Here is a 27,206-nt window from a genome sequence, read left to right as displayed (position 1 = left end):
ACCGCCCCCTCTGTTTCAGCCGTGCTTGTACAATACCTTGCACACGATCTCTATACCACAGGAATTGTCCCCGTGGCTCTGTGCTCCGATCTTCTCAACTCTGCTGATCACACCAAGGGGAACATCAAGAACAAAATTCGGGTCCTGGGTTGACAAATTAAAAGGAAGACCTATCACTGTTGGTCAGCAGCGCTTTCATACTTGAAGTATCCGCTGGGTTAAAACACACGTTTGTTTATGTCACATTTCCTCTTTGTCCCAACTACAAAACCAAAGTCTGATTTATAACCTGCTTTATGAAGTAGATGTTCAAGAGTATAACTCAACGCCTCCCACCAGGTGTAAGTGCTACTTTATTTTTTTGGGTTTTTTTATTTGTTTAATGTTTATTTATTTTTGAGAGACAGAGAGAGACAGAGCCTGAGCGGGGGGAGGGCAGACAGAGGGACACACAGAATCCAAAGCAGGCTCCAGACTCTGAGCTGTCAGCACAGGGCCCGATGCAGGATTTGAACCCACAAACCGTGAGATCATGACCTGAGCTGAAGTGGGATGCTTAACCGACTGAGCCACCCAGGCGCCCCTGTGACTGCTACTTTAATAGCATTTTTTCCCAGATGCACAATCTGTTTGCAAACGTGCACATGTTAAAATTTATCCTCCGGTCCTCCCAGGGTGATGGGATTTCAGGTTTCAGGGTTCTTTGTACTTTCTTCGTTATTGTTTACTTTGTTTTGAAGTGTCTTTAAAAATAAAATACCCCTTTAAAAACTTACCCTCTCGACACTTTTGAAGTACATCTTAAAGTCCGTCACTGTTAGGGTTCCAGTCACTGCTCCCACAAATGGACAAATGTACATGACGTCTTTCACTAAAAGAAAAAACCCAAAGTAGCAACTTCTGCCATAGACTTGGGCTTCAATAAATCTTGAGCTTCCACATATATATATTCGTGATGCCAGTTTTCTAGGAATTTTACATTTTTATTACATTAAATAACAACATAGCTAGTCTTTGTAAGAAAATTTCATTTTAGGGGTGCCTGGGTGGCTTAGTCGGTTGAGCGGCCGACTTTGACTCAGGTCATGATCTCGCGGTCTGTGAGTTCGAGCCCCGCATCGGGCTCTGTGCTGACAGCTCAGAGCCTGGAACCTGTTTCGGATTCTGTGTCTCCCTCTCTCTGACCCTCCCCCGTTCATGCTCTGTCTCTCTCTGTCTCAAAAATAAATAAACGTTAAAAAAAAAGAAAGAAAGAAAATTTCATTTTGTAAAACAAAATTCTGATTTGTTTCTTAGGGAGGCACTTAAGTAAAGGGCCTCAAAATAAGTTACATTTTGTCATTGTTCTCTAGGTAGTTAACATTTTCCCTGAGTGATAAATTCATCATATTCAAAAACACATTAATTAAACTCTGAAGACCCTGGGCTGCTGTTTCATAAATTACTACTACTGAGAGCTAATGCACCTGCAAAGGAAACTGTTTTACAGATGACAAAAACTAGAACCACATCAGTGGACTGGAAAATGGCTTCTTTGCCTCATCAAATTCCTTATCAGCTTCCATGTCGAGTTTTCTTATTGTTGATCCCAACATATTTAGCATCACTCTCAACAACATACTGGATTCCTGCGGGTTTTCGGAAGGTCACACCCGTCCCAAAGGTACCACATTCTCACCATCTTCTCTAAGTGCCACTCCACAGGAATAACAGAGGCGTACATGGCTACATAGGAGTTTCAGTGGGACATTTAAAGGCACTAAAGTTGTCATCCAGCCAGATTCTCAAAACACTTCCATTAGACTTTTCCACAGCTCAGTATCTAACGAGCAGCGCCTGTTGTTGGGCTTAGAGGGCAAAGCGGGCAGAGTCGCTACTTACAAACAGCCAAGCCCTAGGAGAGGCACTACACAAAAAAATCACCATTATACTATAGCCTCACAAATGCTATCATAACCCTGTGGACAGACTAAGAGCTCGGAAAAGGATCCACTCAGATCAGTAGGGAAGGAGGGGGGTAAGGAGGGATGGGGCAAAGGGAGGGAGGAAGAAGAGAGCACAGAGTTGTTGGACGTTAGCGGGGCTGGGTCAAAGCACGCAGCAAGGATGATAGCACATGAGGCCAGAGAAGACTTATTCATGAAGGTTCACAGCAGCTTTATCTGTAACAGCCGCCAAGTAGAAACAGCCCAAATATCTACCAATAGATGACTGGATAAGCAAACTGTCTTGTAGCCACACAATAGGACACTATTTGGCAGTAAAGAGGAATGAGTGTTGACCCTTGCCACAATGTGGAAGAATATCAAACTAATTATGCTGAGTGGAAGAAACTCGACAAAAGAAGAAAATACTCAATGATTACATTTCTATAAAACCGTAAAAAATACAGTCTACAGTGCTTGGGATGGGGGAGACGGAGTGGGAGGCAGGGATTATAAAGGGCCCGAGGAAACTTCTGGGGGTGATGGATATGTTCATTATCTTGACTGTGATGATGGTTTCCCAGGTGTATAATGTGTCAAAACTCTTCATGTTGTATATTTGAAATCTGTGTGCTTTCCTGTCTAGAGAAGGAGAGGCATGATGTAATTAGCTCTGCATTTTAGTCAGATCATTACAAAAGCAGTGTGGAGGCAGGACTACAGGAGCTCCCAGAGAAGGAACAGAGAGGCCAGAAGTTCCAGAAGCTAAAGACAAGAGTTTCAAAACCATGGATGGGATGGGATAAGCAGGGTCTGGAGCCACAGACCAGGATACTCAGCAGCAGTATTGTTTGGAGGTCCTGGTAGGAGAGCCCAGCTACTCAGACGTTCTTGACACAAGACGATTATACTCTGAGACTGAGCACAGTCTCTGGGAGGGTGCCATGAGGAAAGAAGGCAACACTCTGCCTGGCAACTAGACTATCCAACCCACCCCGGCCATCATGAGGTGACCAGGTTGTGACCAGCCGCCCTCCCTTGCACCCACGGCACGGTGCACTGGCTGCCGAAATGCCTGGCGCTGCTCACGCCGCCGCTGTTACAACGCGGGGTGGCAACACACGCTCTTTTCCTTGTGATCAAACTGTACTTTCTGGAATCTCATAAGCCACTGAAATTGCTCTGCCAACTTCTCAAAACTTTATTAAAATAGGATATGGATCTTCTGTCAACATATTTTCCTTACAGTGAAGGACTGCAACAAACCATTACTTTACAGTCGGCGTCTAATCAGCCTTCGGTTCACACTCAGTTGGAACTTAGAGTGGTCCTATATAGTCTTCTCTCTCTTCAGGTCATGAAGACATTAATAAGAATGAATAGACCTAGTTCCTTCGTCCTCTAATTAAATTGGTTTGGCTGATCTCCAGCATATACATCACCTGTGCTCACAAGTGCCATTTCATTTTATGGCTCCCTATAAGCAAACTGTACTCATTATACTTACCAGTGGCCTTGATTGATTCTCCTGGAAAAAGTGGCGCTTCTTCCATCTGTGCCAGTTTATTTCCATCTCTTAGAGCCTGGCAAAAAACCAAACAGGAGTAAATCTCACTTTCCTGCTGTATACCCGGAAGAATTGCGGCGTTCTGTGCTCTTGCTACGTGGCTACAGAAGCGTGCAAAATGGACGCCCCCTCCCCCTACAAGACAATCTCAAAGCTCAGCATCACAGGACACCATGCTGCATATTCTAGCAAATTGTTACACATATTTAATTCACAGTTAGAAAGCATTAATACAGAAATGGCTTGACATGACAGATAGATACTGTAATCACTACACAGACAGTTATCATAAGGTGCCTCCAGAATTTGGACATAAGGTCAGAAAAAGGTTACCTTCTGAGCATGAAACTAACACAAATGAAGTCAACATTAGATGTAGGTGCTTAGCTAGCTGTAGACATTCCCCACCCAGCCTGTGAGCACTATCTAGTGTGAGAAACTCTGAAGTCTGATCTTTAACCAGGGAGGGGGTCTCATGGCAGTAACATTAAGGAAAGCCCTGGGCTTCCGTGCTGCAGCTCAGCTACCCGTGTGTGGGCACAAAGCGTGGGGGTGGAGGGTGGCGAGTGGGCTTGTCAGTGTGCGTCCCATCCAGGCTGTGAGCGTGTGCTCCCATCTGGCAGACAAGAGGATGCCCATCACTACTGTGGAACAGGGTGTGTCCATCAGCCTTTTCTGGAACCAATGCCCTCTGCGTGGATTCCACACTCACCAAGCAAATTGCTAATGACTTATTAGGCTTCCTGGCTACAATGATACTGGGAAAATGCTGTCTTGGATGGCTGCGGAGATACACGCCCATATTCCCAAATGTCCAGATTGGCCCTGCTGCCCAACTAGCCAGTTTCTTTTGAGCGTGCTCGGATGGTGCTGGATGGCTCAGGGGAACTGAGAAAATGGTGTTCGAACTACAAAGCTATGGACAGGAGCCTGAGGGGCCTATCCCAAGTTACTGCCACCCCATGAGATGCTGCCAAGGAAACTGGTTACTTTCTCCTTAGCATCTCTGACACAATGTGTCACGAATAAGAATAAGGTGTTCAAAACCTCAGCAATTCCCAAGCCATGTTTCATAGAGCATTAAATTCCCAGGAGATGTAGTCTTTTTTGTTTTCTTCGAAGTTTAGGTAATACTGGGTTAAAGAAAAGCTAAACTGTGTTTTTTTAAATTTCTTATTTTAGTGAGACAAGTCTTTAGCATGTTAATGCACACCGAATCAGCAAGAGGGCACTAGAGTATGCGGCATTTCCAGTACCTATTTGATCAGGGGCTGCTTTCGCGAAAAAATGTTAACATCGGGAGGCCACTAGTGTTCAATGGAAAACAGGTCAGACAATACTAAATTTTCAGCATAATTTTGTGAAGTAAAATTTTTAAAATGAATATCTTTTATAATTCTAAATTATTCAAAATTCAAAACAACCATGATTTGCATAGTTACAAGAATATTTCAATATGTTTTATTAATGGGACTTAAAGGTCAATTTAAAAACCCTATACATCATAGTTTTATCATTGTTTTATAAAACAAAGAAAGGAACAAAGGCAAAACATAAAAAGCAGATTCAATGCTAACTGTTGATCAGGGTATGTCTGTCCTATACGGAGGGCACAAAATGACATGGTCCATCCTCCTTATTAAGACACACAGTTAAAATACAAATTGAGGGTCGCTGTTACCTCCAAACAATTTTATTCAGTTCAATTTTTTAGTCTGGATTGGTTTCTAAAACAGTGTCAGCCAAAACTTTTAGGGACATAGAGAACTGTTAAAGGTTAAATGGAGAATTGTTAATGGAATCATTTTTATACTCACACCCAATTTGGAAACATCTTTAATGCAATAAAGCATTAGCCAATATTTATACTTTTAAATGTCCAGTTTTAGAAATGTTAACAGCATCACCAGTCTTAACAGAAGCCTTAATTTGAAAGTCTGCTTTCTCTTGTCTGAACCAGTGACTAATTTTATGACAGTTACAAAGTGAGAAAACTAGTTTAATAAATATCTAAGTTTAAAGTTACTTCAAATATTACACTATTAAAGCTTATTTTAAAGGCTAAATATTATCAACTGTAAACCTAAATTCCTTAACTTATATTTAAAAATAAGTGAGGATAGGTTATTTTGAAATATATGTACTAAAGCAAGATGTTCTAATCAACTGAACCTGGAATGGGGGGGGGGTCGGTCCGGGGTGTGGGGAGATGTGATTCACATTAAGCTTTATAACGAGCCATATCAAATACCTTAAAGTCCTCAACCCAGGACTAGCTACTAAAATGTTGCAGATGGGACACACCGGTGACCGGGATCATTTTGAGAATGTACTAGGCTCTCAAGATAGAGGCCACGTCTCCTCTCTTCTACAGTCATGATAGACTCAGCTTGAAATACCTGTGTTATTTCCGTGAGGCATAAACGGGCTGGTGAGACAGTGAGACAGACCTCTCACTCACAGGAATTAAATCTGGGGCATGCTTTATAATGATGGAAAAGCACCTATCAGAACAAATGATCCCACTGCTTCTGATTTTCCCATAAAAGGTTTATTTTGTACAGGAAACACATTTACCTTCAGCATAGGAATTCAAGAGAATAGTTTTTAAAGGCTCATTATTTTGTGAGTACAGTAGATTCCCTTTATAAAGCTGGTGTTAGGAAATGGGACTCACACTTGTGCTATATTAAGCTTTGACTGCAACTACAAAGTTGCACAAGACATGATTTGACCCTTGATTTATCCAACCCATGTGCAGTATAATCAGAGAATGGAATATTGTGGACAAAATTTGATCTCACGCACACACCCGGGCCTCTTGGTGTCTTTGCTCCAAGTGTTGCCCAGCTGAAGAATTTCCTGTTCCAGTGACCCTGAAAGCGCAGCGGAAGGCCCACCAGCTCCCTGAGCTCGTCCCCGAGGACCCTGCCCCCGAATGGCCCGGCTCCTCTACCACCTTCCTCATCGTGAGTCTAGGCTGCTGGGTGGGCAGTGTCTGCAAGTGGCTGCACGCCAAAAGCAGTGGTTTCCAAATCAGGCACTTCAAGGTGCTTCCAAGGTCACCAAAGAAGGGCGGGCTGGGCAAAGGCACAGCTGAGCATGGGGGGTGTGGGAGTGGCTGGCCATGCTTCCCTGGAGCTGCTCTTCTAGCACTTTCATGTATCGAGATGCGACATAAACTCTGGAGAAAGCTGCGCTGCTTTCAAAGCCTCCAGAGAGTCTAAAGGCACTGAGCAAAGAGTAAGCACTCAAGAATACTTGATGCATGATTTCTTCTTCTGATTAATAAATACAAACTATATGGACTCGCTCCACAAATACTTGTAAGATGCCAGGTATCATGTTGGGCACGGACGTTGCAAATTTGAATAAAGCAATGTCTACATCCTCAAGGAGCGCCCTGAGCATATGCATCTGTCCCCTCTCAATCTTTGTGGAGGCATTTCTGAACCCTGTCGTGACTGCTCACTACCTCATGGCTAATCCTACCTGGGAAGACCAAGAAGCACAAATGAACAAATTTCTGGTTGACAAAATGTTGGATAAACCAATTTTTGCAAATAATGTCATAATGGAATCTACCAAACTCGGACAGGAGGGCATTGCTATAGTGGTAAAAGCATTTGCTTATCATCTAGAAATCTAGTATGAAATGGCTTCTAAGTACACGATCTGTAGCTACAAACAGATGAACACGTAGAACTTGCCACCTGATCAGCTTCAGCTTCAGAAGGGTAGCCATTGTGTTCTTCCTGAATCTCCTGCACAGCACCAGGTGCATGGACAAGAAAAGGCAAAGAGGAGAAAGAGAAACACGTACAAACAGACAGGTGAAAGGACAGAAGTTCTTTTTTAAAGAGACAGTAAGCATGTAAAAGTCGACACACCTTTCACGGCTTTGCAAATCACATTTTCCCCCTTGGAGTTAAGGAAATAGCATCCTCAGCCTAAAATGCAGTATCTATTCTGTGTTTGTGTTGGGGTAGAAAAATGAAAAGCAAACAAACATCATGGATTTCAAAGAAGGCACTGTCTTCTTAAAATCAAGCAATACTACAGCATATGGCAAAGAAACAAAATAACAGACACATAATATGCTTGGAGAAAATAAAGCATACCGTTGTAACCAAGTAAAGGACAAAACCAAGCCAAAATACAGAGGCAGTTCATAGACATATATTTTAAACACAGTAAGTATTCATGTACACTAAAGAACTACTGTTCAGGGCTCAACTGCACTAGTATTAACGAGCTTTCCACACACATGCACATGCACATGCACATGGTACATGCTGGAGACATACATACACATGGGATCTGTTAATTACCACTAAATAAATACTGTGCTTTATGAATCATACCACCTTAAATATTTCTAGTTACAGTATCAATGTGCTTCCAAAAGACAGCTAAAAGGTCACATATCTTTATTTCAGTGTTTTCCAATCCCTTTAAAGGTATACTGTGCTTAATTTAACTTCTCCATAGAAGCAATTTGTTTTGGAAACTTTAAAGGTTGGACTGCTGGTTCAGCAGGTGGTAGAAAGCCTATAAATGCCGAAGACGACAAGACTATAACCCCTTTTAAAAGTTTTATCAACTCTCTGAGGCTGAAAATATTAACATGATACTTTTTTCTTCACGAAACTTGGGCTCCCGTGACTGCATTTCTTTAAAAGGCAATCAGTGAGGAAGTAGCTAACCTTTAAAAGAGTTACTGTTTCTCACCTTTCATTTTTGTCCATACACTAAAATAGCTACTTAATACATTTATCATCAGACTGAATTTAGTACACAGTTGTTACTGCTACCCTTCAAAGCAGGGTAATTTTTAAAATGCAATGTTTTTTGAAACTTCCATCTTTTTAAATGCAAAGAAAAAGGAATCATTCTTTGATAAAAATTTTTTGAAAACAGAAAAACGAATGACTGAATAACCAAAAACCACACAGTAGTTCAAAGTCCATGCAAACAGAAAGCCAAAGACGAATATTTAACAACATGAATCAGTGAAAGAAAATGATCCCCACGAGCAAAGGAAAACATGATGAAAAACAAGATTAAACAAAGATACACCAACTAGGATAACAAGAATTTGACTTAACCTGCTTGTGTTTGTACGGCTTCATTGGCTTCTCTTAAGATTGACATTTTTAAACTCAAGTCATTAAAGTATTCTGTTAAAATCCACGTTACTTTCACTGAATGGAAATAGGTTAGTTTTCAACATCTGATACTCAGTTTCAAACACATGCACATTACCAATCTTTGTCTTGCTTTATGAATATTCTGAAATAAAGGGAAGGAAAGTCATGAGGAAAATATAAGCTGTAATCCAGTCCCTGTAACAGCTACATCTGTATTTTAAGAACTACTCGTTGGCACTGGTTCCCCTAAATTTATTCTGGAGACGAGCACTTGCGTTCCTTCGATTCAGCATGCACACAGCAAGGTGACTTGAAATCTGACTTAGGATGGACAGCAAATGAGCACTCTGTTGTTGTTGTTAAGTTCTTTAGCATGAGTTACATGGCAAACAAGGTAAAAAGAGGACTCTGAAGGCCTGGCCACAGAAGCCCCTGCCGTGAATATCCATTCAGTCAGAATTCACGTAACCCAACAAAAGTCAGTACTGCACGCCGGCAACAACTTTGGCACCCTGCCCTCACAAACACTGGCGTTTGTTGCACGTAAAAACACTGTGACGAATAAAGCGTTTCTAGTGAACACTTAAAGCTATGACACAGCAGCACAAGTTGATCTGAGTGACTCATAAACCCAGTGAGAAGGTAAAGAGCACTAAATTGACTGAGTGTTTGATCAAGCACAGACACACACAAGTAGGAGGCCCATGTGCGGAAAGCCACATATCCTTACCCTTATATCAGGCCTCCTGAAAACCTGTTAGTTAAAATACAGAACATCATCATCACGGGCACATTCCCACTGACCTGTGAAAGATGCTGTTAAACTCAGCAGCCCATCCCGATGGAACATGATAATCCGCTAACTAAACCAACCGGATCAATCCTAACACATTTGCCCTCCAAGTTTCATTCGGTATCAAATCAATCCGAACACATTTGTCCCAGAATTCTCAGGCAAGTCTCTGATTTGGAGAAACGTATTACCCTTAGGCGAAGACAAACTACATTATTTTAAACACAAACCCCTTCTGGCAAGTACCATTATAAGCCTGCGAACAGGCAGTGTTTCAAAAGTTCACTTGTGTGCCTGTTTGGAACACTGAAGGCATTTTCCCCATAGAAACAATGATACAAAACGTCGGTTCTGCTCCCAGACCAGCCCACAGAAACAAAACAAAAGGGAACCCAAAAACCACAAAAGCCCCCACATTTGACCCAGAGCACAGCTCAGCTGTTGGCACTAATGGCATCATGAAGCATAGTTAACCATAAATCTTAGGCTGGTTTCTACAGAAATTCTGTTTCCAACTCGCACTCCGGACTCCAAATTGAAACTCCCTGATGTGCCTACCTCTCACCCTAACTCCCACTGCATGCGGAAGGGGCAGCCGCAGGTGGGAGGAAGTGCTGGGAGGGCAGGGGGGAGGGAAGGGGAGGAGAAGCCAAGCTTTATAAAATGGAGGCATGTTATTCCGACACCCTAGCCTGTGACTCCTACTCAAGTGTGCAGTGTATGCATTCGGGAAGCTCTGGCTGGAGTAAACACCTCCAAGAACAGATGAGCCTTTGGAAAGCAAGGAAGACTTGAGTGTCTATTCCCCAATCCAAAGTCTGTAATCCCACCATCTAACCACTAGACGTTCTATGGGAAACAGATCATTAAAAAAAAAAAAATCACCAGAGGTTCTTATTACCTTTATAGGTTTTCCTCAGGATACGTAAGAAGATCACATGAATACAACACTACAGACTTCAAAAAAATCACTGTATCATCATTAGAATACCCCTTGAAGTAAAAAAAAAGGTTCTAAATTAAGTCATGCTGTAGCCCAAAGAGAATTAAAGCCCATAAATTCCTAAATATAGACTATATTAAAAAAAAACCTAAATCTGGCTTTCTTTTTTTTGGAGGAGGGGGCGATAGATATATTTATCCTCTTAATTGCAGCGATAGTTTCACAAGTGTGTACCTATCAAAACATATCAAATCATATACTTAAGAATGTGAATTACACCTCAAGAAAGTACAAAATCAAGAAAATACATGCTTATGTTACTATACAACTCAAAATGGGGCACAGGTAGCAATAAAAACTCAAAAGAAAGTCTCCCCTCTCTGAGCATATTCATGCCCTAGTGATAACCATATTTAACTGGACCGATTTTTCACTCTGAGGGATGCCTGCATAACTGTAAATATGGTGACACCTCTAATTCTTGATATTTTGACTTCAAACAGTTTCTGTTGACCTCCCACTCTAAAAGGTGAGAAAATACTTTCTCAAACTCCTACCTCACCTCCCCATCTCTGCTGATGGACACTTGAATTTTTAGTTCTTTTATTGTTTTTCCTTCAACAGAAGCTACATCATAAACAAATACTCATGACAGTGGTGCATCCCAAGTCCACGGGGACAGAAGCTGCTGCACTCAGGACCCTCCCAGACCCTGCCCTATGTAGCTCTTCATCTGGCTGTCCATCTGCCTCCCTTGTCATGTCCTGTAATAAGGTGGTAAGCCTAATTTAGTGTTTCCCTGAGCTCTGTGAGCTGTTCTGGCCAACGAGCAAAATCAAGGAGGGGGGTCCTGGGGACCGCCAATTTGTAGCCAAGCTGGGCAGAAGTCGTGGGGAACCTAGGGGCCCACTACTTTCATTTGGTGTCTGAAGTGAGGGACGATCTAGTGGGACTGACACCTTAAGCTGTGGGGTCTGTACTTACTCCCAGTTGGTGTCAGAACTGAACTGAACTGTAGGACACCCAGCTGGTGTTGAATTGGCCAGTGTGGGGAAAAAACCCACACATCTGGCATCAAAAGGGCTCAAAGTGTATAGGGTGAGTAGCAGAGAGGGAAACGGTGAATTTTTCCACAGATGAGCCCCAAGATTTAAATTTCTATAAAAGTTTACACCGGGGCTTAAACTCCCTCTGCCCTCAGGTTCTTTTCAAGTCTTCCTTTGGGACACTCCTCACCAGAGAGGTGAGGGGTCCCGCTGACCACCCACTCTTGATAAGGGAGCCCGTGTGCTCCTCTTTGACCCTCTGGGCTCTGTGCACCAGTCCGCCAGGAGGGTACTGCCTGGCCTCCCTGGCTGGTGGTGAGTTGGCCCGTGTGAGCCCTATCCTGAGGAAGAGGCCCCAGGTGTCCGCAGCTGCCTCTGGGTGACTGTGTTGAGCTCTGGGCACACTGTGGCCTCGCTCCTAAGCCAGGCCCTCTAAGCCAGCTTTGATCAATTACTGGGTCGATCTCTGCTTGGCTCCCATCTTAATTCTTTATAATAGGTGACACCCTTAAATCTCCAACAGCGTGGCAGTATTTCAGGAAGTTTTCAAACACAGCCAGTGCCAGTGATATAAATACCAACAAGCAGTTGAGGGTCCACCGTACGCCAGGTGCTGTGCTAAATGCTTTACACGTGTTATCTCAACACTCCCAACCCTCCCAGCCACTGAGGAGATACTATTATCCCCATGTGACAAATGAGGAAACCGAGGCAGCAAGCGGTGAAGTAACTTACCCAATGTCACAGGGCCGGCAACACAAGAGTAGGAATTCAAACCCAGGCTGGTTGGTTTTACCTCCCATGTTCTTAACCTCAATAGGGCCCCACCTAGACCTGTTCCCCTTCTGAAGGAGGCTGACAAAGGCCCTCAAAGCTTAACGCCCTGAATGTCCTGCTCTGCCCTCCTCACTCCTCTCACCACATCTCAGAGCTCGATCCCAGGAACCACGAAATCATGACCTGAGCAGAAATCAAGAGTCAGATGCTTAACCAACTGAGCCACCCAGGCATTGCCAGGCTAATAAAAAAATCTTTAGTCATCAAAATACAACCCTGGTGTTTGGGAAACTAGCCACACCTGAACCCTGCCTGGTGCCCTTTGTCAAACTCTAACCTGAAACCATCACTTTCCACTCTCTAAAGCCCTCCAGGAAATGTGATGAAGGAGCAGTCCAATTCCATCCTCAATGAAACATGAACCAGTACAAGGATAATTGTCGATATCCTTTCACCAACTAAATTCTAAGATCTTTACTAACATAACTTTATGTTTCACTTAACTAATACTTCTGATATGAGTTGTTATACATATTAATCAAAATTATTTTACATGCAATATAGAATCATTCAGCAGTCTGCAAAAATCTTGATTTTTTAAAACTTAAACTTTAATTTTGAGATAACTGTAGACTCAATGTTCCCAATGGCAGCATATTGGGACTATAGAACAATGGCAGAACCAGGAAATTGACACGGATACAATTCAGATGCAGAACAATTTCATCACCAGGAGGACCCCTACTGTTGCCCTTTTATAGCCACATCTACTTCCCTCACCACCCCTCCCCTTCTTACCCCCTGGCAACCACTAATCTGTTCATGACTATAATTTTGTCATTTGAAGACTGTTACATAAATGGAATTATATAGTACGTGACCTTTAGTGAGTAGCATTTTTGGCTCAGTGTTAATTCCCTTAAGACCCATCCAATTCTTTTCTCTTTCCTCTCTTCTATTGAACCCATTCATTGAGGGTTTTTTTAATTTTCGTTATTGTATTTCTCAGTTTTAAAATTCCCATTTGGTTCTTCTATCTCCTTTTCCTTTGCTGAAACTATTTCTTTTCTTTCACTATGTTTCCATTGTTTCAAGCATATTTGTAATCGTTTACTGAAGTAACTTTATGATGGCATCTTGAAAATAATTTTCAGGGGTGCCTGGGTGGCTCAGTCGGTTAAGTGTCCGACTCTTGATTGCGGCTCAGGCCATGATCTCACAGTTCGTGGGTTCAAGCTCTGCGTCGGGCTCCATGCTGATGGCACAGAACTTGCTTGGGATTCTCTCTCTCCCGCTCTTTCTTCTCCTCACCTGCTCAGGCTCTCTCTCAAATAAACATTTAATAAAATCATTTTCACATAATTCTAACACCTGTCATCTCAGTTTTGCCACCTATTGATTCTCTTTTTTCATAGTTTGGGTCTTATTTAAACCATCGGTTTTAGCTCGCTTTCTGTGACACTGCTCCAGCACAAGTGGGGGGACCACGTCATTAGCCGGGTAGGGGCAGAAGTCCAGGTTCCCCACTCAGCCTCTGCTGACACCAGATGGGGGATTCCTGGCTCCTGCTGGGTCAGTGCAAGAGTTCCAGCCCCTTCTCAGGCTTCCATGGATACACGGCTGGCAGTGGCAGGGCAGGGATACCTGGTTACTGCCCCTGACACGGCCTCCGCTAACAGCACAGGGGAGGCACAGCCTCCTTACCGATGGGCGGTGGTGAAAGTCTGACTCTCCATTGGGCTTCTTCTGACATTACCACCGCAGGAGTCTAGTGTGCCTCATTGCAGCCTGGCAAGGGTGGGAATTCTAGGCTCCTGACTTGGCCTTGTTGGCAGGGTGGGTGTGGGGCCACAACTTTTTCTGTGGTGTCTGGCTGGAGTACAGTGGTTAGTGTTTAAAAGTTTTCTTTCTGCTAAGCTGTCTCCTTCCTGGTCCTTTGGCTTGAGAGAGTAGGCTTTTGTTGTCTGTGCCCACTGGCATTTCTGAGTTGCTGGCTTCTTCAGCAACAAGTCTGGGACATCCGTGGCAGAAACAGAACCCAGGGACTCACCATCGTGTCATTCCTGGGGTCCTGAGGTCCCTAACCAGTCTGCCTTCTTCTACCTCTCAGGGCACTCTTATGTTTATTGTATAGCAAATGTGCACGGCTTTTGGTTGTACTTAGCAGGAAGAATAAGAAAAAATACATTTGCTCCGTCTTTCCAGAAGCAGAAGCTGAAATCTGGGGGTTAAGTTTTTAAATTTGTTAACAGTGTAATATTAGTTTCAGGTGTATAATAATAGCGATTCAACACTTCCATACAACACCCGGTGCTCATCACAAGTGTTCCTTAATCCCCATCATTCATTTAACTCATACCCCCCACCTCCACTCTGGCAACCACCAGTTTGTTCTCTATGGTTAAGGGTCTGTTTTATGGTTTGCCTCTCTCTTTTGTCCTCCCCCCACCCCCCGCCACGTTCATCTGTTTTGTTTCTTAAATTCCACTATGAGTGAAATCATATGGTATTCGTCTTTCTCTGACTTACGAAATCTTGACATTTTTAAGAAATAATTTTTTCCCTCAAGTATCCCTGAGAGAGAGGACAGCACTTTTCCACGGCAGTGGTTACAAAACGGAGGCCTCGTGCTCAACCAGGCAGTAGCAGGTTTTTCTTCAATTGTTTTTAAGGGGACATGCTGTTCTCTCCAGTTCTGCACTGCCCCCTCCCATTTCTGTCTAGCTTGCAGACATTTGCAAACTCTGATTTAATACATAGATCATGAGGCCATGGATTCTGAAAGATCATGCTCGAGCTTCCCTTCACATACATTAGTACTCAAGCAGTATTGACTAAAACCCAGCTCAAGCATAATGAAGACTTTCCCATGCACTGCTTCTTACTTCCCTCCAAAGCTCTTCTGCAAGTTTTTGTTTAGGATCCAGAATTTAAACTGTACTAACTTGCTAAATGATTAAACTTAGTACAGGATCCTCTCTATTTTCTCCGTTTACTTCAGAATGTTTACAGAAGAGATCTAGCTACTGTGTGTACATGGACAAGGAGAGGCAGAGAGGGATGGTGATGGTGATGATGATGTCACTTGTACTGATGACTATTAAGTTTTGCCACAATTTGTAACCGTATTATTTCATCTAGTCTATGGAACATTGCATTCAGATCCTGTTCTTAACATCTTTGACAAATTCAAGAGGGAGACTCTTTGTTAGTCCAGTAAAAGTGAAAAGCAATTGGGTTGAGTTGGTAGCGGGGTGCAGAGAGGGGGTCGGGGGGATGAGACAAAACAAAACATTTTATTACATCTCTACTAGTCTTCACAGCCAGGCAAGTCTTCACGGTGAGTTGGTATTAAAGCACACATTTATTAATTTAGCTGATCCACAATCCAACATAATAGCTATTTAATCTTTCAGCTGGGACAATGTCTCCCAAACTTCTGTCATTTCGTATATGGCCTCTACAAGGTTGGTTTGCCATATCTATACATTGCCTACACGAATATTATTATTTACATTTATAGTGACTTTAAGTCCACTCCGTTTTCATACTCTGCCTATATAACATCCATTAAATCACAAGTGTAATGTGCTATTTTTTCTAGCACGTATTTAAAATAATTACATAACTGTGAAAACATGTCCATATGGACACGCCATCTAAATTTATCTTGTGATAAAAGCAATATTCTTACCACAGTTTGGGTGATCTGACCCTGAGCCTACTTTCAATTTATGATATAAATAATAAAACAATTATTCTCCACAACCTAACATGAGTTGCTAATTATTTAGATATGTAGGAATTTTCCTGAGATGCATGGTCCGATCACCAATTTCAAGAGCTATAAACCTAGGAAACCTAGTGTTACTATACATAAGAAATATTTGAGGCTCTTGGTTCCACACCTGCAGTGACTGTGACTCACTGGGTAGGATGGGGACCACAGAAGCTGCATTTTTGCAAGCACCCTAAGGAGTGCTGCTATGGGAAAACCCAAAGGCCACATTCTGAAAAACAGTGGACAGGGCAGGGGGAAATTTTTTTTTTTAAACTCACTCTACCTTATCAACAGAATAGTCATCCTACTGAACAATCCCAAGTCTAACTATGTGATATTAAGCAAGTCATTTCATGTCTCCGAGTCTTGGTTTCCTCATCTGTTAAATGATGATTATAATAAAAGCTACCTTATTTGGTTGTTTTAAGGCTGCAATGGATTATATGCCCAAAAGTATTACAAAACCATAGACCCCAATGCGTGCTCAGGGGTTGATGAGGAAGAGGATGTAGACCCACCCTCAGCAGCCCACAACACAAAAGAATCAGCATTTCAAGTCAAGATGCCAAGTGTTCATATAAACATCTGCTCCCATTGAATTGCTGACCCTGAGCTTAACCTATAATAAATCAACCCCCATACTGAGTGTGTATTTCAAATAAGATATTCGCACAGTAGATAATTTGAAATATTATTGACTGACGACTGAAAATTAGATCCTCAAGGAATTGTAGCTGGACCATCAGGAAAAACCCCATGCAATGGCTCCCATGCCAGAGGTATCCCAGAGGCCCGTCTTGGGTACTCTGATTTTAAGAACTACTTTCTAAGTAGCACATAAAATTATCCTTGTGGTTTAGAAACACTTTACACTTTTATTACTTAAAAAACTCTCTTCTGGAAGAAAACAACTCCTGAATTATTAATTGAACACTGACTTTGCAGACTTGGCTACAGAGCAAATATAATGAAGACAATTATAAAACATGTTCTCTTATAATAATTCATCAAAAGCTTTAGCCATGACCTGATGCAGATACCTAAAATTCAACTTACAAAATATAGAAAAGCCTCATATTTTTTCTGAATGCCATCTGTTAAACCATTCCAACGTGAGCTAATTCTGCTGCACAAAATTGGTAAATAGACTAAAATTAACAAAACTTAGTTGCTTCATGGTAAAGTACAGATTCAGTCTGATCTACTAATGTAGAGGTTAGAGAGCTATGTGATCTTTTATTGAACCCACACAACACTAACAAATATTCAACCATAATGAAAACATTACAGTTAACTCATAAATGTCAGTAAAGAAAATTATTCTAAGGCCTGAGAGCTATTCTCTTTTAATATGGGTTCTTGAGCCTCTCCAGTCAGCGGAGCAGTTTCTCAGCTAAGATGGGGGCAACAGGGCAACCGGGACCGGTGGGTTCAGCAGCTGCTCAGTGATCCGCCACACAGGCATCAGTGATACAGCAAATGCTCCTCCCACCTGGGGACGGCATGTCTGCCCAGCTGGGTTTGGAACACCAGGAACTCCAGCTGCTCCACCGTGGACAAACATGAAAACCAGACAGCAGGGAAACCTAGTGAGAGTGACATACTGTCACTCTTCTGGCTGAACAGATTACCCAACTTCTACTAATCTGCAGCCCCGCTTCCCTTTGGTAGACCTAATCAAAGGCACTGGATGGCTTGGATGAAGCAAATACAGCAGGATAGCCAGATTTCAATTACATGGCCTCTTGAGTCACTTTCTGCACTTGGTGCATTATGAGATAGAGAGGAGAGGAACGGAGGCCAGAGCCCTTAAGCAAGGAGCATGTATTAAGAATTAATTAGGGGGGCGCCTGGGTGGCTCAGTCGGTTAAGCGGCCAACTTCGGCTCAGGTCATGATCTCGTGGTCCGTGAGTTCGAGCCCCGCGTCGGGCTCTGTGCTGACGGCTCAGAGCCTGGAGCCTGTTTCAGATTCTGTGTCTCCCTCTCTCTGACCCTCCCCTGTTCATGCTGTGTCTCTCCCTGTCTCAAAAATAAATAAATAAACGTTAGAATAAAATAAAATAAAATAAAATAAAATAAAATAAAATAAAATAAAATAAAATAAAATAAAAAGAATTAATTAGGATCTTTATTGTAGTTCTTGAACTGTTTGTAAGCCTTGGCACCTGGCAAGGACCATGATTTTGAGAGACTGTTGACTGAGGGTAGTCCGCGATACTAAATGTAGCTCACCTATACTTGTGAAAATCAATTCTCTTTTACTAGCAGGCAAAGATAACTGAAACGTCAATTCAAGCAAACACCATTACTGCAATGTAAGCATGGCTTAATCGTTGACTGACATTAAAACAAGGTTAGTCTTACCCTTAACAAAGATGGAGCACATACATTTTTTATTTGTTAATCGATTCAACAAGTATTTACTGAGCACGTGTTATATTCTAGGATCGTGCTGGGGAAGTACTGATGAGTAAAAAGAGCCCCTGTTTCTGTTAACTTTACAATAAACAGAGAATCCAAATTAAGGACTAAAAAACGAAGCTGCCCATACAATAGTCTGGAGTTGTACAATTGTTTTTACATTGCAGTACCACGTGTTAGTGCTGAATACCCACTGGGAACACCTAAATACAGAAACAAACTGTGAAGTTGGGAAGTATGGTCCATTAGACGTTTCTGAAATTCAGAATACCATTGAGGAAAATAGAGGCATTTTGTAATAATAAAAGGTAAAATACAATATGTAATAAAATAACAAAATGGAACTAGATTTTTTTAGAAAAATGATCTCAATCTAAAGACAGCTTTCCTCTCAATTGAAAACCATGAGTACATCTAGTGGATCCTGGTAAAAGTTCTCCTCTAAAGTTCAGATCTAACAACAGAGAACCTTTCACCCTTGTTCCCAAACAAATGTCTGTTGAACATCAAGGGGCCAAAGTCTCACTGAAATTAAAAATGCAAAGCTTCTTGGTACATTGAAAATGAATTAAGGACTCAATGCTGCTTACCTTGTAGTCTCTGGATACATTTTCTGATGTCACTGAACCTGAAATCTGACTAGAAATTGTAGCAGCTATAAGCTGTTTACACCATTCAACATGTGATCCTGTAGGACTAAAAGAAATAGTGTGATTAAAATATTTTAAGACGTCAGCTCTCCATGAAAAAAAAATGAGTACTGACTGGGGATATATGTACATTTCTTTTTTTAGAAAACAAACAGACTACTTGGTTATCGTTACATTTAATATAAGAACTGAAATACTGACAACCAGGAAGTAAGATTAGGTTCTAGGTTGATTTTAAAATGAATCAACCAATTGTTCTAAGTTTAAGAGTCTAGGCGTTAGACAGTTAGGCATATTATTCTCTATCATTTAATGGAATTTTACTATATTACAATTGTACAGAGTATTGTTAATGTAATGTACACAGAATATTAATTCTAAAGCGAAATATTTATCTTACGGTGTTGTTTCAAATAGACTTTTAAGGGAACAGAGTTGATGATGTGACTGTAAAAAGAACAGACTAGACAAATGCCATCCTGCACACAGTCGTCATGCCACCTTGCATTTCTGTCAGTGCGCTGACAGCTCACGAAGGCTCTTCCGGTCTGTTGGGCTATCAGAGCCTCACGACCACAGTGTGAAACGGAGGCGGGGAGTAGCCAACGTGTTTCTGAGGTGAGAAAACCGAGGCACAGAGGTGACGTGCCCGATAAAGCGGCGGGCCTGGCTCCAGCTTCACTGAGGCTTCCAAGACACGGCGCAGCCAACAGTGCCAAACTCACTGAACCGGAAGGCAAAGCGGAGGCCAGAGACACAGACTCCAGTGACTGCCCCATATGAGAACGCGACGATGCAAGGAAAATGGCATCTTCCACTTGCATGGTGCTCTAAAGGGAAACCTGGGCCTCATAGTGACCCATCTTACAGATGACCAAAGTGAGACTCCAGCGTTTGACCAAGGTCCCATGACTGGTAAGTGGGCAGGCTGTGTCCACCTGACTTAAAGGAACACATAAGCAGACTAGGAGCGTGTGGGAATCACGTGAGGGAATGAGGCTCCTCATCGCAGCCCTGAAGGAAGGGCAAAAGATGCTTATGAAAGTTTACCCTGCAGGTGGCTTTCACTCTAAAGAATGTTCCAGACCTGGAAAAATCGCATCACTAGTTAAACCCACATTCATGTATTAGAAAGACAGAAAAAACTGGAACCCCTAGGAAGTATGTAAAATAAGCTAAATAGTGAAAGGAAGATATCCAGTGTTCTCTACTAGTGATCTAAATTATAGCCTCTGGTTAAGGGAGCCCAGTGGTTAACTGTGGGTCTGCAAACACAAGTTCAAACATGCAATGAACGGGCAGACATTCCTATCATGTGTCAAGAACCTATTTAGTACAATTTAAAAGAACAGAGGAGGGAAAGAGGAGGGATTTTAGTTTCTTTTTCAGTTTTCTTTTAGCATTTTTGAAAAAGTTTATTTACTATGAGAGAAAGAGAGCATGAGCAGGGGAGGGGCAGAGAGAGAATCCCAAGCAGGCTCTGCACTGTCAGTGTAGAGCTCGAAGCAGGGCTCAATCCCATGACTGTGAGATTGTGACCTGCGCCACGATCAAGAGTGAGATGCTTAACCGCCTGAGCCATCCAGGCACCCTTTAGTTTCGTTTTTAAAGGCTAAGTCCCCTTTATTTCTGGTTACGTCCCACTCTTCTTGTCACGCTACCAGCACCCACCCCTGACTGCAAATCTAATAGCAGGAACCCGCCTGGTCACCCAGTGTGGGTGACCTGTTGCTACCATCCGCCCAACATCCTTCCCTCCTTCTGATAAGAACCCTTATCTACTGTGGGGGGCCTGCCCCTCCCCACTTCACAGGATGCTGTTTGGGAGGCAGAGGGGGGCTGACCCCCTGCTCCTCCTGAGCCCACCTGCAGGGGAGTGACCCAGGCCAGGCCAGTCCCAGGCTTTCCTCTCAGATCCCAAGCTGCACAGATCCACCCCCGGCACTGCTGCAGGTTACTCCTCTCCCCCAGCACCTTGAGGAACCCACAGAGATAAGAAGCAGGACAAGAAGAGACAAGACAGGAGGAGTCCCGACAACGCTGTGTGCAGCTCCGGCTTCAAGTGTGCCCGTTGCCATCTTTCCTCGTGTGCAGCAGTGATGTGCGCCGAGATCTAACCTTTTGGCTCAAGCTAGAGTGATTTGATTTTGTCACTCGCAACCAGAAGTGTCCTGGCCAACACAGTCACAAACAGCATGGCACACTGGGCTGCTAGACAGCAGGCTTGGCTCTGAGTCCTGTTCCTGTTACCAGCTATCTCTGCGACCTTCAGCAAGCCACATCCTCTTGCAGGACCGCAGCTCTGTTGTCATGAAGTACAGTATGCAGGAGAGAGGGGAGGGCTCCCCAGTTCCTGGGGGCCAGGCTGAACCTGGCGGGTAGAGCCAGGTGCCACTCTGTGAGTCACTCTTCAAAGAAGAGTATGAATCACAGTCTGTCGTGACAACAGATCAAAGAAGGCAGGCCAGGATCCCTCTGTACAATCTCCCACCTCACTCTTGGTATTAAGAACCACTCGCAGGGGCGCCTGGGTGGCTCGGTCGGTTAAGCATCTGACTTCGGCTCAGGTCATGATCTTGCAGTCTGTGACTTCGAGCCCCACATCGGGCTCTGCTGACAGCTCAGAGCCTGGAGCCTGCTTCAGATTCTGTGTCTCCCTCTCTCTCTGCCCCTCCCCCACTCATGCTCTGTCTCTCTCTGTCTCAAAAATGAATAAAACGTTAAAAAAAATAAATAAAAAAAAAAGAACCTCTTGCAGCCTGGGAGAGCCCAGCTTGTTTCTCCAACCTGGATTCCCCGGATCTGGATGCCCACAATCCAATGAGACATCTGTCCTAGTCGATCCTGAGAGCCTGCCAACTCGACCTGTCAAAGCCAGCACAGGTGGCTCAGCACACAACCCATTCTCCCAGTCCTGTGTTGCCTAAGTCAGGGAAGGGCACAGCCAGTTACCAGGGTACCCCACACCCAAAAGCTGGAGTCTACCTTGGAGCCCACCCCCCACTTCACTCTCACACTCACTCACCAAGCCATGTCACTCCCATGGGCTGGTATCATGACAATGCACCTTGCTCAATTCCCATTGCAAGACCCTCTTCCACACACCTACCATTCTGTTCTCCTCCTGTCGCCTGAATTTAGGCCCTATCTCTAGGCCGATGACTCCCAAATTCAGGTCTCCACCTCAGACAACACCCCTGAGCTCCAAACCCATATAAACCAACCACTTCTCTGACCTCTGCTCTGGGATATACAACTGGCATCTCGTAACTATGTCCAGACCTGAGACCCTGCTAATTTCCTGTGTTCCATTCAAAGGCTTCTCCATCTCTGCAACACCATTTTCCTACAAGCCAAAACTCTTGGCATCTTGATTCTTCCCTCCTATCCAACAACCAATCTTCAGCAAACCATACTGGCTCTACCCTGTGGGTTTTCCTCAAATTATATCCACAACCTGACAACATCTCCTGTCCTCTACCCCTCTGCTGTAAGCCACCATGCTCTCTCCCTTGGATAACCACAATAGTGGTCTCCTACTTGCTAGTCCCTCTGCTTCAACCCCTTCCCCTTTCAGTCTGTCGGCCACACAGCAGCCAGAGAGCTTACTGAAATCCACACCAGAGTATGTCACTCCTCGGCTTCAAAAGTCCCAGTAGCTCCCCATGACTCTCCACCATCGGCCCCTGTGACCTCTCTGACCTCGACCCCTACTGCTCTCTTCCTAGCTCCCTCTCTACTAAAGACATTGGTCTCTTTGCTGATCCTGGCACACTTCACTCACACTTCTACCCCAGGGTACACAGGTCTGTGCCTGGAATGCTGTTGCCCCTAATATCTGTATGACTGGACCCCTTCCTTCTTTAGGGGCATTATTCAAATGTCACTTTTCTCAGCCAGACTTTCCCTGACCATCCTACATCACATTCCAATTTGCCCCCAGACTGCAGACCCCCAACACCTCCTCCTCCCCTCCCAACTTACTTTGTCCCCCTAGCACCTGCCACCACCTAACAGAAGATACAGTTTACTTGTGTTTTGTCTGTCTCTCACCAAACATACTCTCCACCAGGGCAGTGATTTGTGTGTCTGTTGCCTGCCAAATCCTCAGGCCCCACACAGTGCCTGACACAGAGCAGGCACTCAGATTCACACAATAAGTGAGTGATTAGCTTTTCCATAAGCTACTCAAGAAGACTGCCCACCTCCGGTCTATTCACCACACCTCCGCAGAGCAAATGTTCTCAAATGCCAATCCCATCCTGATGGAAATCTCACCTGATGGAAATCCTTTCGTGATCCCCATCGCTAAGGGACCATTTAATTTCCTTTCCAAACCAAGACACTATGGTGAGTTGAAGGACGACGCTGTTATTAATCATACCAGCCCAACTACTAAGCCAGTACCATCCTGGGCAAGAGAGGCCACCTGGACCAACCTTCTTGCAGCTACAGGTACTTGGCGAAAGTACAAAATTTTAGGCTCTACCCACATGTGGACTGACTAGACTTAGGGTGGGATCCAACACTCTGCATTTACATCAAACACTAGAGGTGATTCCTACACAGGGTACACAGAATCAGGCTCTGAGAAGCACGGCGCAGAAGATAATGGCACAATTCCCTAGGAAGGCACCCAAGCCCCTTCGAGATCGGGCCCCCGCCTTCCCACACGTCTTCTGGCGTTACCAGTTCCGCATATCCAGCATCGCCTGCATGACTGCACATTCCACTCCCTAGGCCAAAAAGCCCTCCCCACCCTGTCCCCTGGCTAACTTCTCATTCCTCACCACTCAGTTCAAATGTCAGCTTCCTCAGAAGGCCTCCTTCCCTTAACTGCCCATAGTGTCCCACCCCCGACCCCAGACTAAATAATAAATCAAGCACCCCACCTCCGTGTGCCCACAGTGCAGCGCATCACAATGGAGTCTGCAGAGGGTTTTTGAAAAATAGTAACTCCTGAAGCCTTAGGTGTGGGGCCTGCTCACATGGAGCTCTTAGAAAGCTTCTCAGATGATTCCCATGCACACGCACCCCATCCAGAGCACTTCTGTGCTGACCTCTACCCTAGCACTCACCACATCCGATTTAAATTACTGGTTTGTTTGCATTCTTCACTAAATGGTAATCCAGAGAGCAAACCCCATCTTGTATTATTCTCTAACTTTCCAGGTCCTCATACATTGTAGAATGTCTGCAAATGAGTGGAACCCTGACCCCTCCACGTTCTACCTTAGCTGTGATTAGTTCTCAGTGAAGTTGATCACTAGGCTCATTGATTTACCAGACTACACTGTAATTACACGGAGGGAGAAACAAAGGGAGTGTTTCTAGTTGTTCCTATGCTTCAGGAAACTCCCCAAAGTTCAGCTCACTGCTATGACTAACACAGGCAAGAACGAGCATCTGACACTCACCCAGCTGCCTTACCACACTATCCCTTGCCTAACCGCACCCCCCCCCCCTTGGCGAAATGGCCAACATGTAGGAAAACTGGATATTCTGGGCTACGGGGTAACCCATCCCTTGTCCTCGGAGCCTTAGGGTGGCCCTCCCGGCTGGACGTGGTCAGTTTATACTTCTGATTGATATTGGCTCTGCAACTGCCTGAGAACCAGTGGTAGGCTTCTGTGTTCGTGAAAACAATCAACCGGGTTCCTTCAAAATGTGAAGGGCTGAAAGTAAACGACTGTGTGTTCTTGCATCGGAAGCAGTTTGAAAGTTTTCCATCCCAGCTTTTCAAAGCAGGGTAACTTTGCCTCCATCTGCACCACCTCCAACACCCACGGGGTTGAGTGCCCCAGTCCCCACTCCCAACCCCACCATCAAAGACTCCCAAGCAGCGCGGCCGGATTTTGGTCTTCCAACCCCAGAAGGGAAGGCCGCGCTAAAAGAGAGCCCCCGGGTGAAATTTCCCCCCAAGGGCCGGGTGGCCGCGTCTCCAAGGTGCGGCTGGAAGGGGAACGTAAAAGGTTTGACAGCGGCGAAGCCCCTCGGGGTGCAGGGAGCCCCAGCCCGCGAGGCGGAAGTGAGCCAGGTGCGCGGCCCTGGGACGTGGGGGCAGGGTCCGGGGTCTCGTTGGGGGGTGGGAGGGACCCGGCCGGGCACGGAGGGGGGCAAGGAGTGGGGCACGCCCCACCCCGGCCTCGTCGGCGCGGCGCGCGGGGCCCTCGGGGGTCGGGGCGCGGAGGCCCTGGCGGCCCGGGTCCCGCTTACCTGTCCAGGGTCTCCACGCTGGGCTGCCGGGAGCCGGCGGCAGGGGCCCCCGCCCCCCGAGGAGGCCTCCTGCCACCCGCCGGCACCGGGCCCGGGCCCCCGCCGCTCTCGCTGCCCGCTGCCGCCGCCGCCGCCGCTGCCGCCGCCGCCGCCGCCGCTGCCGCCGCCGCCGCCGGCCTGTCCATGGCGCGCCGGGCCCGCCGCCGCGGGGAAGCCCCAGCGAGTGGGGAGCGGCGCCCGGAAGGGCCCGCCGCCGTGCCGCGCCGCCCGCCGGCTCAGGCGGCCGCCGCCATTAGCTGTCACCTGGCGGCCCCGCGCTACCCACAAGGCCGCGCGCGGGGCCGGGGGCGGGGAGCGGCGCGCGGGGCCCGGCCGCGCCCCCGCTCACAGAGCCCTACCTGGGCCCGGGCCGCGGGCGCCGGGAGCCGGCGACCGGCCGGCGCCCCCGGCTGCGCGCGGGAACGCGCCAGGGTGGCCGGGGAGGCACCGGGTGAACGAGAAGTTGGGGGGCGTTCAGGGATTAGAAACCATCTGTTTCCCTCCATTTTCCTTCCCGGGAAACTTTTGAGGTGAGGGCGGCCCAGGACCCCGGGAGTCGCTAGTCTCGTCGTCTTAAAGCCAGAGCAACTGCGTACATTTTAGCAATTCCTCCCCCACGCCATTCTTCCCTGCCTCCCACAAACCCACCTCCCCACCATCTGTGGGGCGATCGGGTGTTCTGATGTCGCCCTCGGAACTTCCGGCCCTGCTTTACAGTACCAGTAATGTTTAGCTTCTGCTGCTATGGAAATCCAGCCAGTATCTGATGATAAAGGCTCATCGCCTCCCAACTCACCCCTGACCTTGCTGGGGGTGGTGATGGCAATCATGACTAAGGCCTTTGCTGTGATTTCCCTGGGTACAGACGGCAGAGCCGTGACCCTGATAAAAAGCAGAACTGTAGACAGGAAGATGGCCATTCCCATCCCAGACCCATCCTGTCCTACTAGCTTAATAACTTAAAACTGAACGTAGAGGATGAGGATGTGATGTCTGGAGCCCCGGCAGCCATCGTACACCCATGAGGGGGTGGGGCCTGGCGTGAAAGGATGACTGAGGATGGCTGGGAGGAAGAACGGGAAGATGTCCAGACACACCGGAGACCCATCTCCTGCAGGCTTCTGGCTTTCTAAAATTATGAAATCAAATGTTTAATCCGCTATTATAGACTGTGTTCTCACCTCCCCCCACCCCATTCATGTGTTGATGCCCTCCCTAACCCTCAGTTGATGGTATTTGGAGACGAAGCCTTTCGAGGTGATTAGATCCTAGGATGGACCCTGGCATGATGAGATTACTGCGTTTATTAAGAAGAGACACCAGAGAGCTTGGTCTCACTCTCTCTGTGAGCAGGCACTGTAGAAAGGCCATGTGAGGACACAGTCAGAAGTAGCTTTCAGCAAGCCAGGAAGAGGGCTCTCATCAGGAACTGGACCTCAGTCTTGGCCTTTCCTGCCTCCAGAACTTTTTGCAAGCATCCCAGCTGCCCTGAGATTTGTCAGAAAGAAAATGGTAAAATTTTAAACGTATTTTAAGAACCATAAGCTTCAAGTAGGATTAGGCCATTGAGGAATTCACTGTGACACTATTCCACCTAGAATTCAGTGAAGCAAACATAGGACTTAGGGCACAGAGAAGCAATCAGACATATTACTGCCTAAGAAGTTCAGTCAAGTGACTCCCTGTTGGTGAGAGCAATGACGGTGGCAAGCCCACAGGGCTGTGGGAGGAGAGGGGTTAGGACTGCTTCCTAGAAAAGTGTACGCAAAGCTGAATCTTAAAGGATGAGTAAGCCTTCGATCAGTTGAAAAAGTCAAGTTGTTGTAGGCAGAAAGAACAATTATGGACAAAGGTGTGGAGCTGTTTAAACAGCATATTATGTGCAAGTGAACTCTAA

General features: G+C 45.4%; 1 protein-coding gene across 9 annotated transcripts in view; it reads right to left on the bottom strand.

The window, feature by feature from the left end:
• MTMR1 (myotubularin related protein 1) overlaps positions 1–25,549 on the bottom strand; it is a 64,181-nt gene extending 38,632 nt beyond the window's left edge. Inside the window, exons 1-7 of one of the 9 annotated variants that reach the window (XM_023249237.2) lie at positions 25,271–25,547; positions 18,995–19,100; positions 9,373–9,396; positions 8,758–8,784; positions 3,433–3,508; positions 777–871; positions 37–144 (exon numbers count right to left, since the gene is read on the bottom strand). In XM_023249237.2, coding sequence (XP_023105005.2) covers positions 37–144; positions 777–871; positions 3,433–3,508; positions 8,758–8,784; positions 9,373–9,396; positions 18,995–19,100; positions 25,271–25,455 — 621 coding nt within the window. In that variant the 5' untranslated portion in view covers positions 25,456–25,547. Of the gene's footprint in view, positions 1–36; positions 145–776; positions 872–3,432; positions 3,509–7,202; positions 7,257–8,600; positions 8,728–8,757; positions 8,785–9,372; positions 9,397–18,994; positions 19,101–25,270 lie in introns of those variants that run through there. The other 8 variants (XM_023249233.2, XM_023249234.2, XM_023249238.2 and 5 more) reach the window with 8 other exon arrangements.
• Between the last annotated feature and the right edge of the window lie 1,657 nt (positions 25,550–27,206).

This window comes from Felis catus, chromosome X (assembly GCF_018350175.1).
Source record: "Felis catus isolate Fca126 chromosome X, F.catus_Fca126_mat1.0, whole genome shotgun sequence".
NCBI lineage: Eukaryota > Metazoa > Chordata > Mammalia > Carnivora > Felidae > Felis > Felis catus.
Note: the sequence above shows the minus strand (reverse complement) of the source record. Positions and strands in the feature narration are given on the sequence as shown.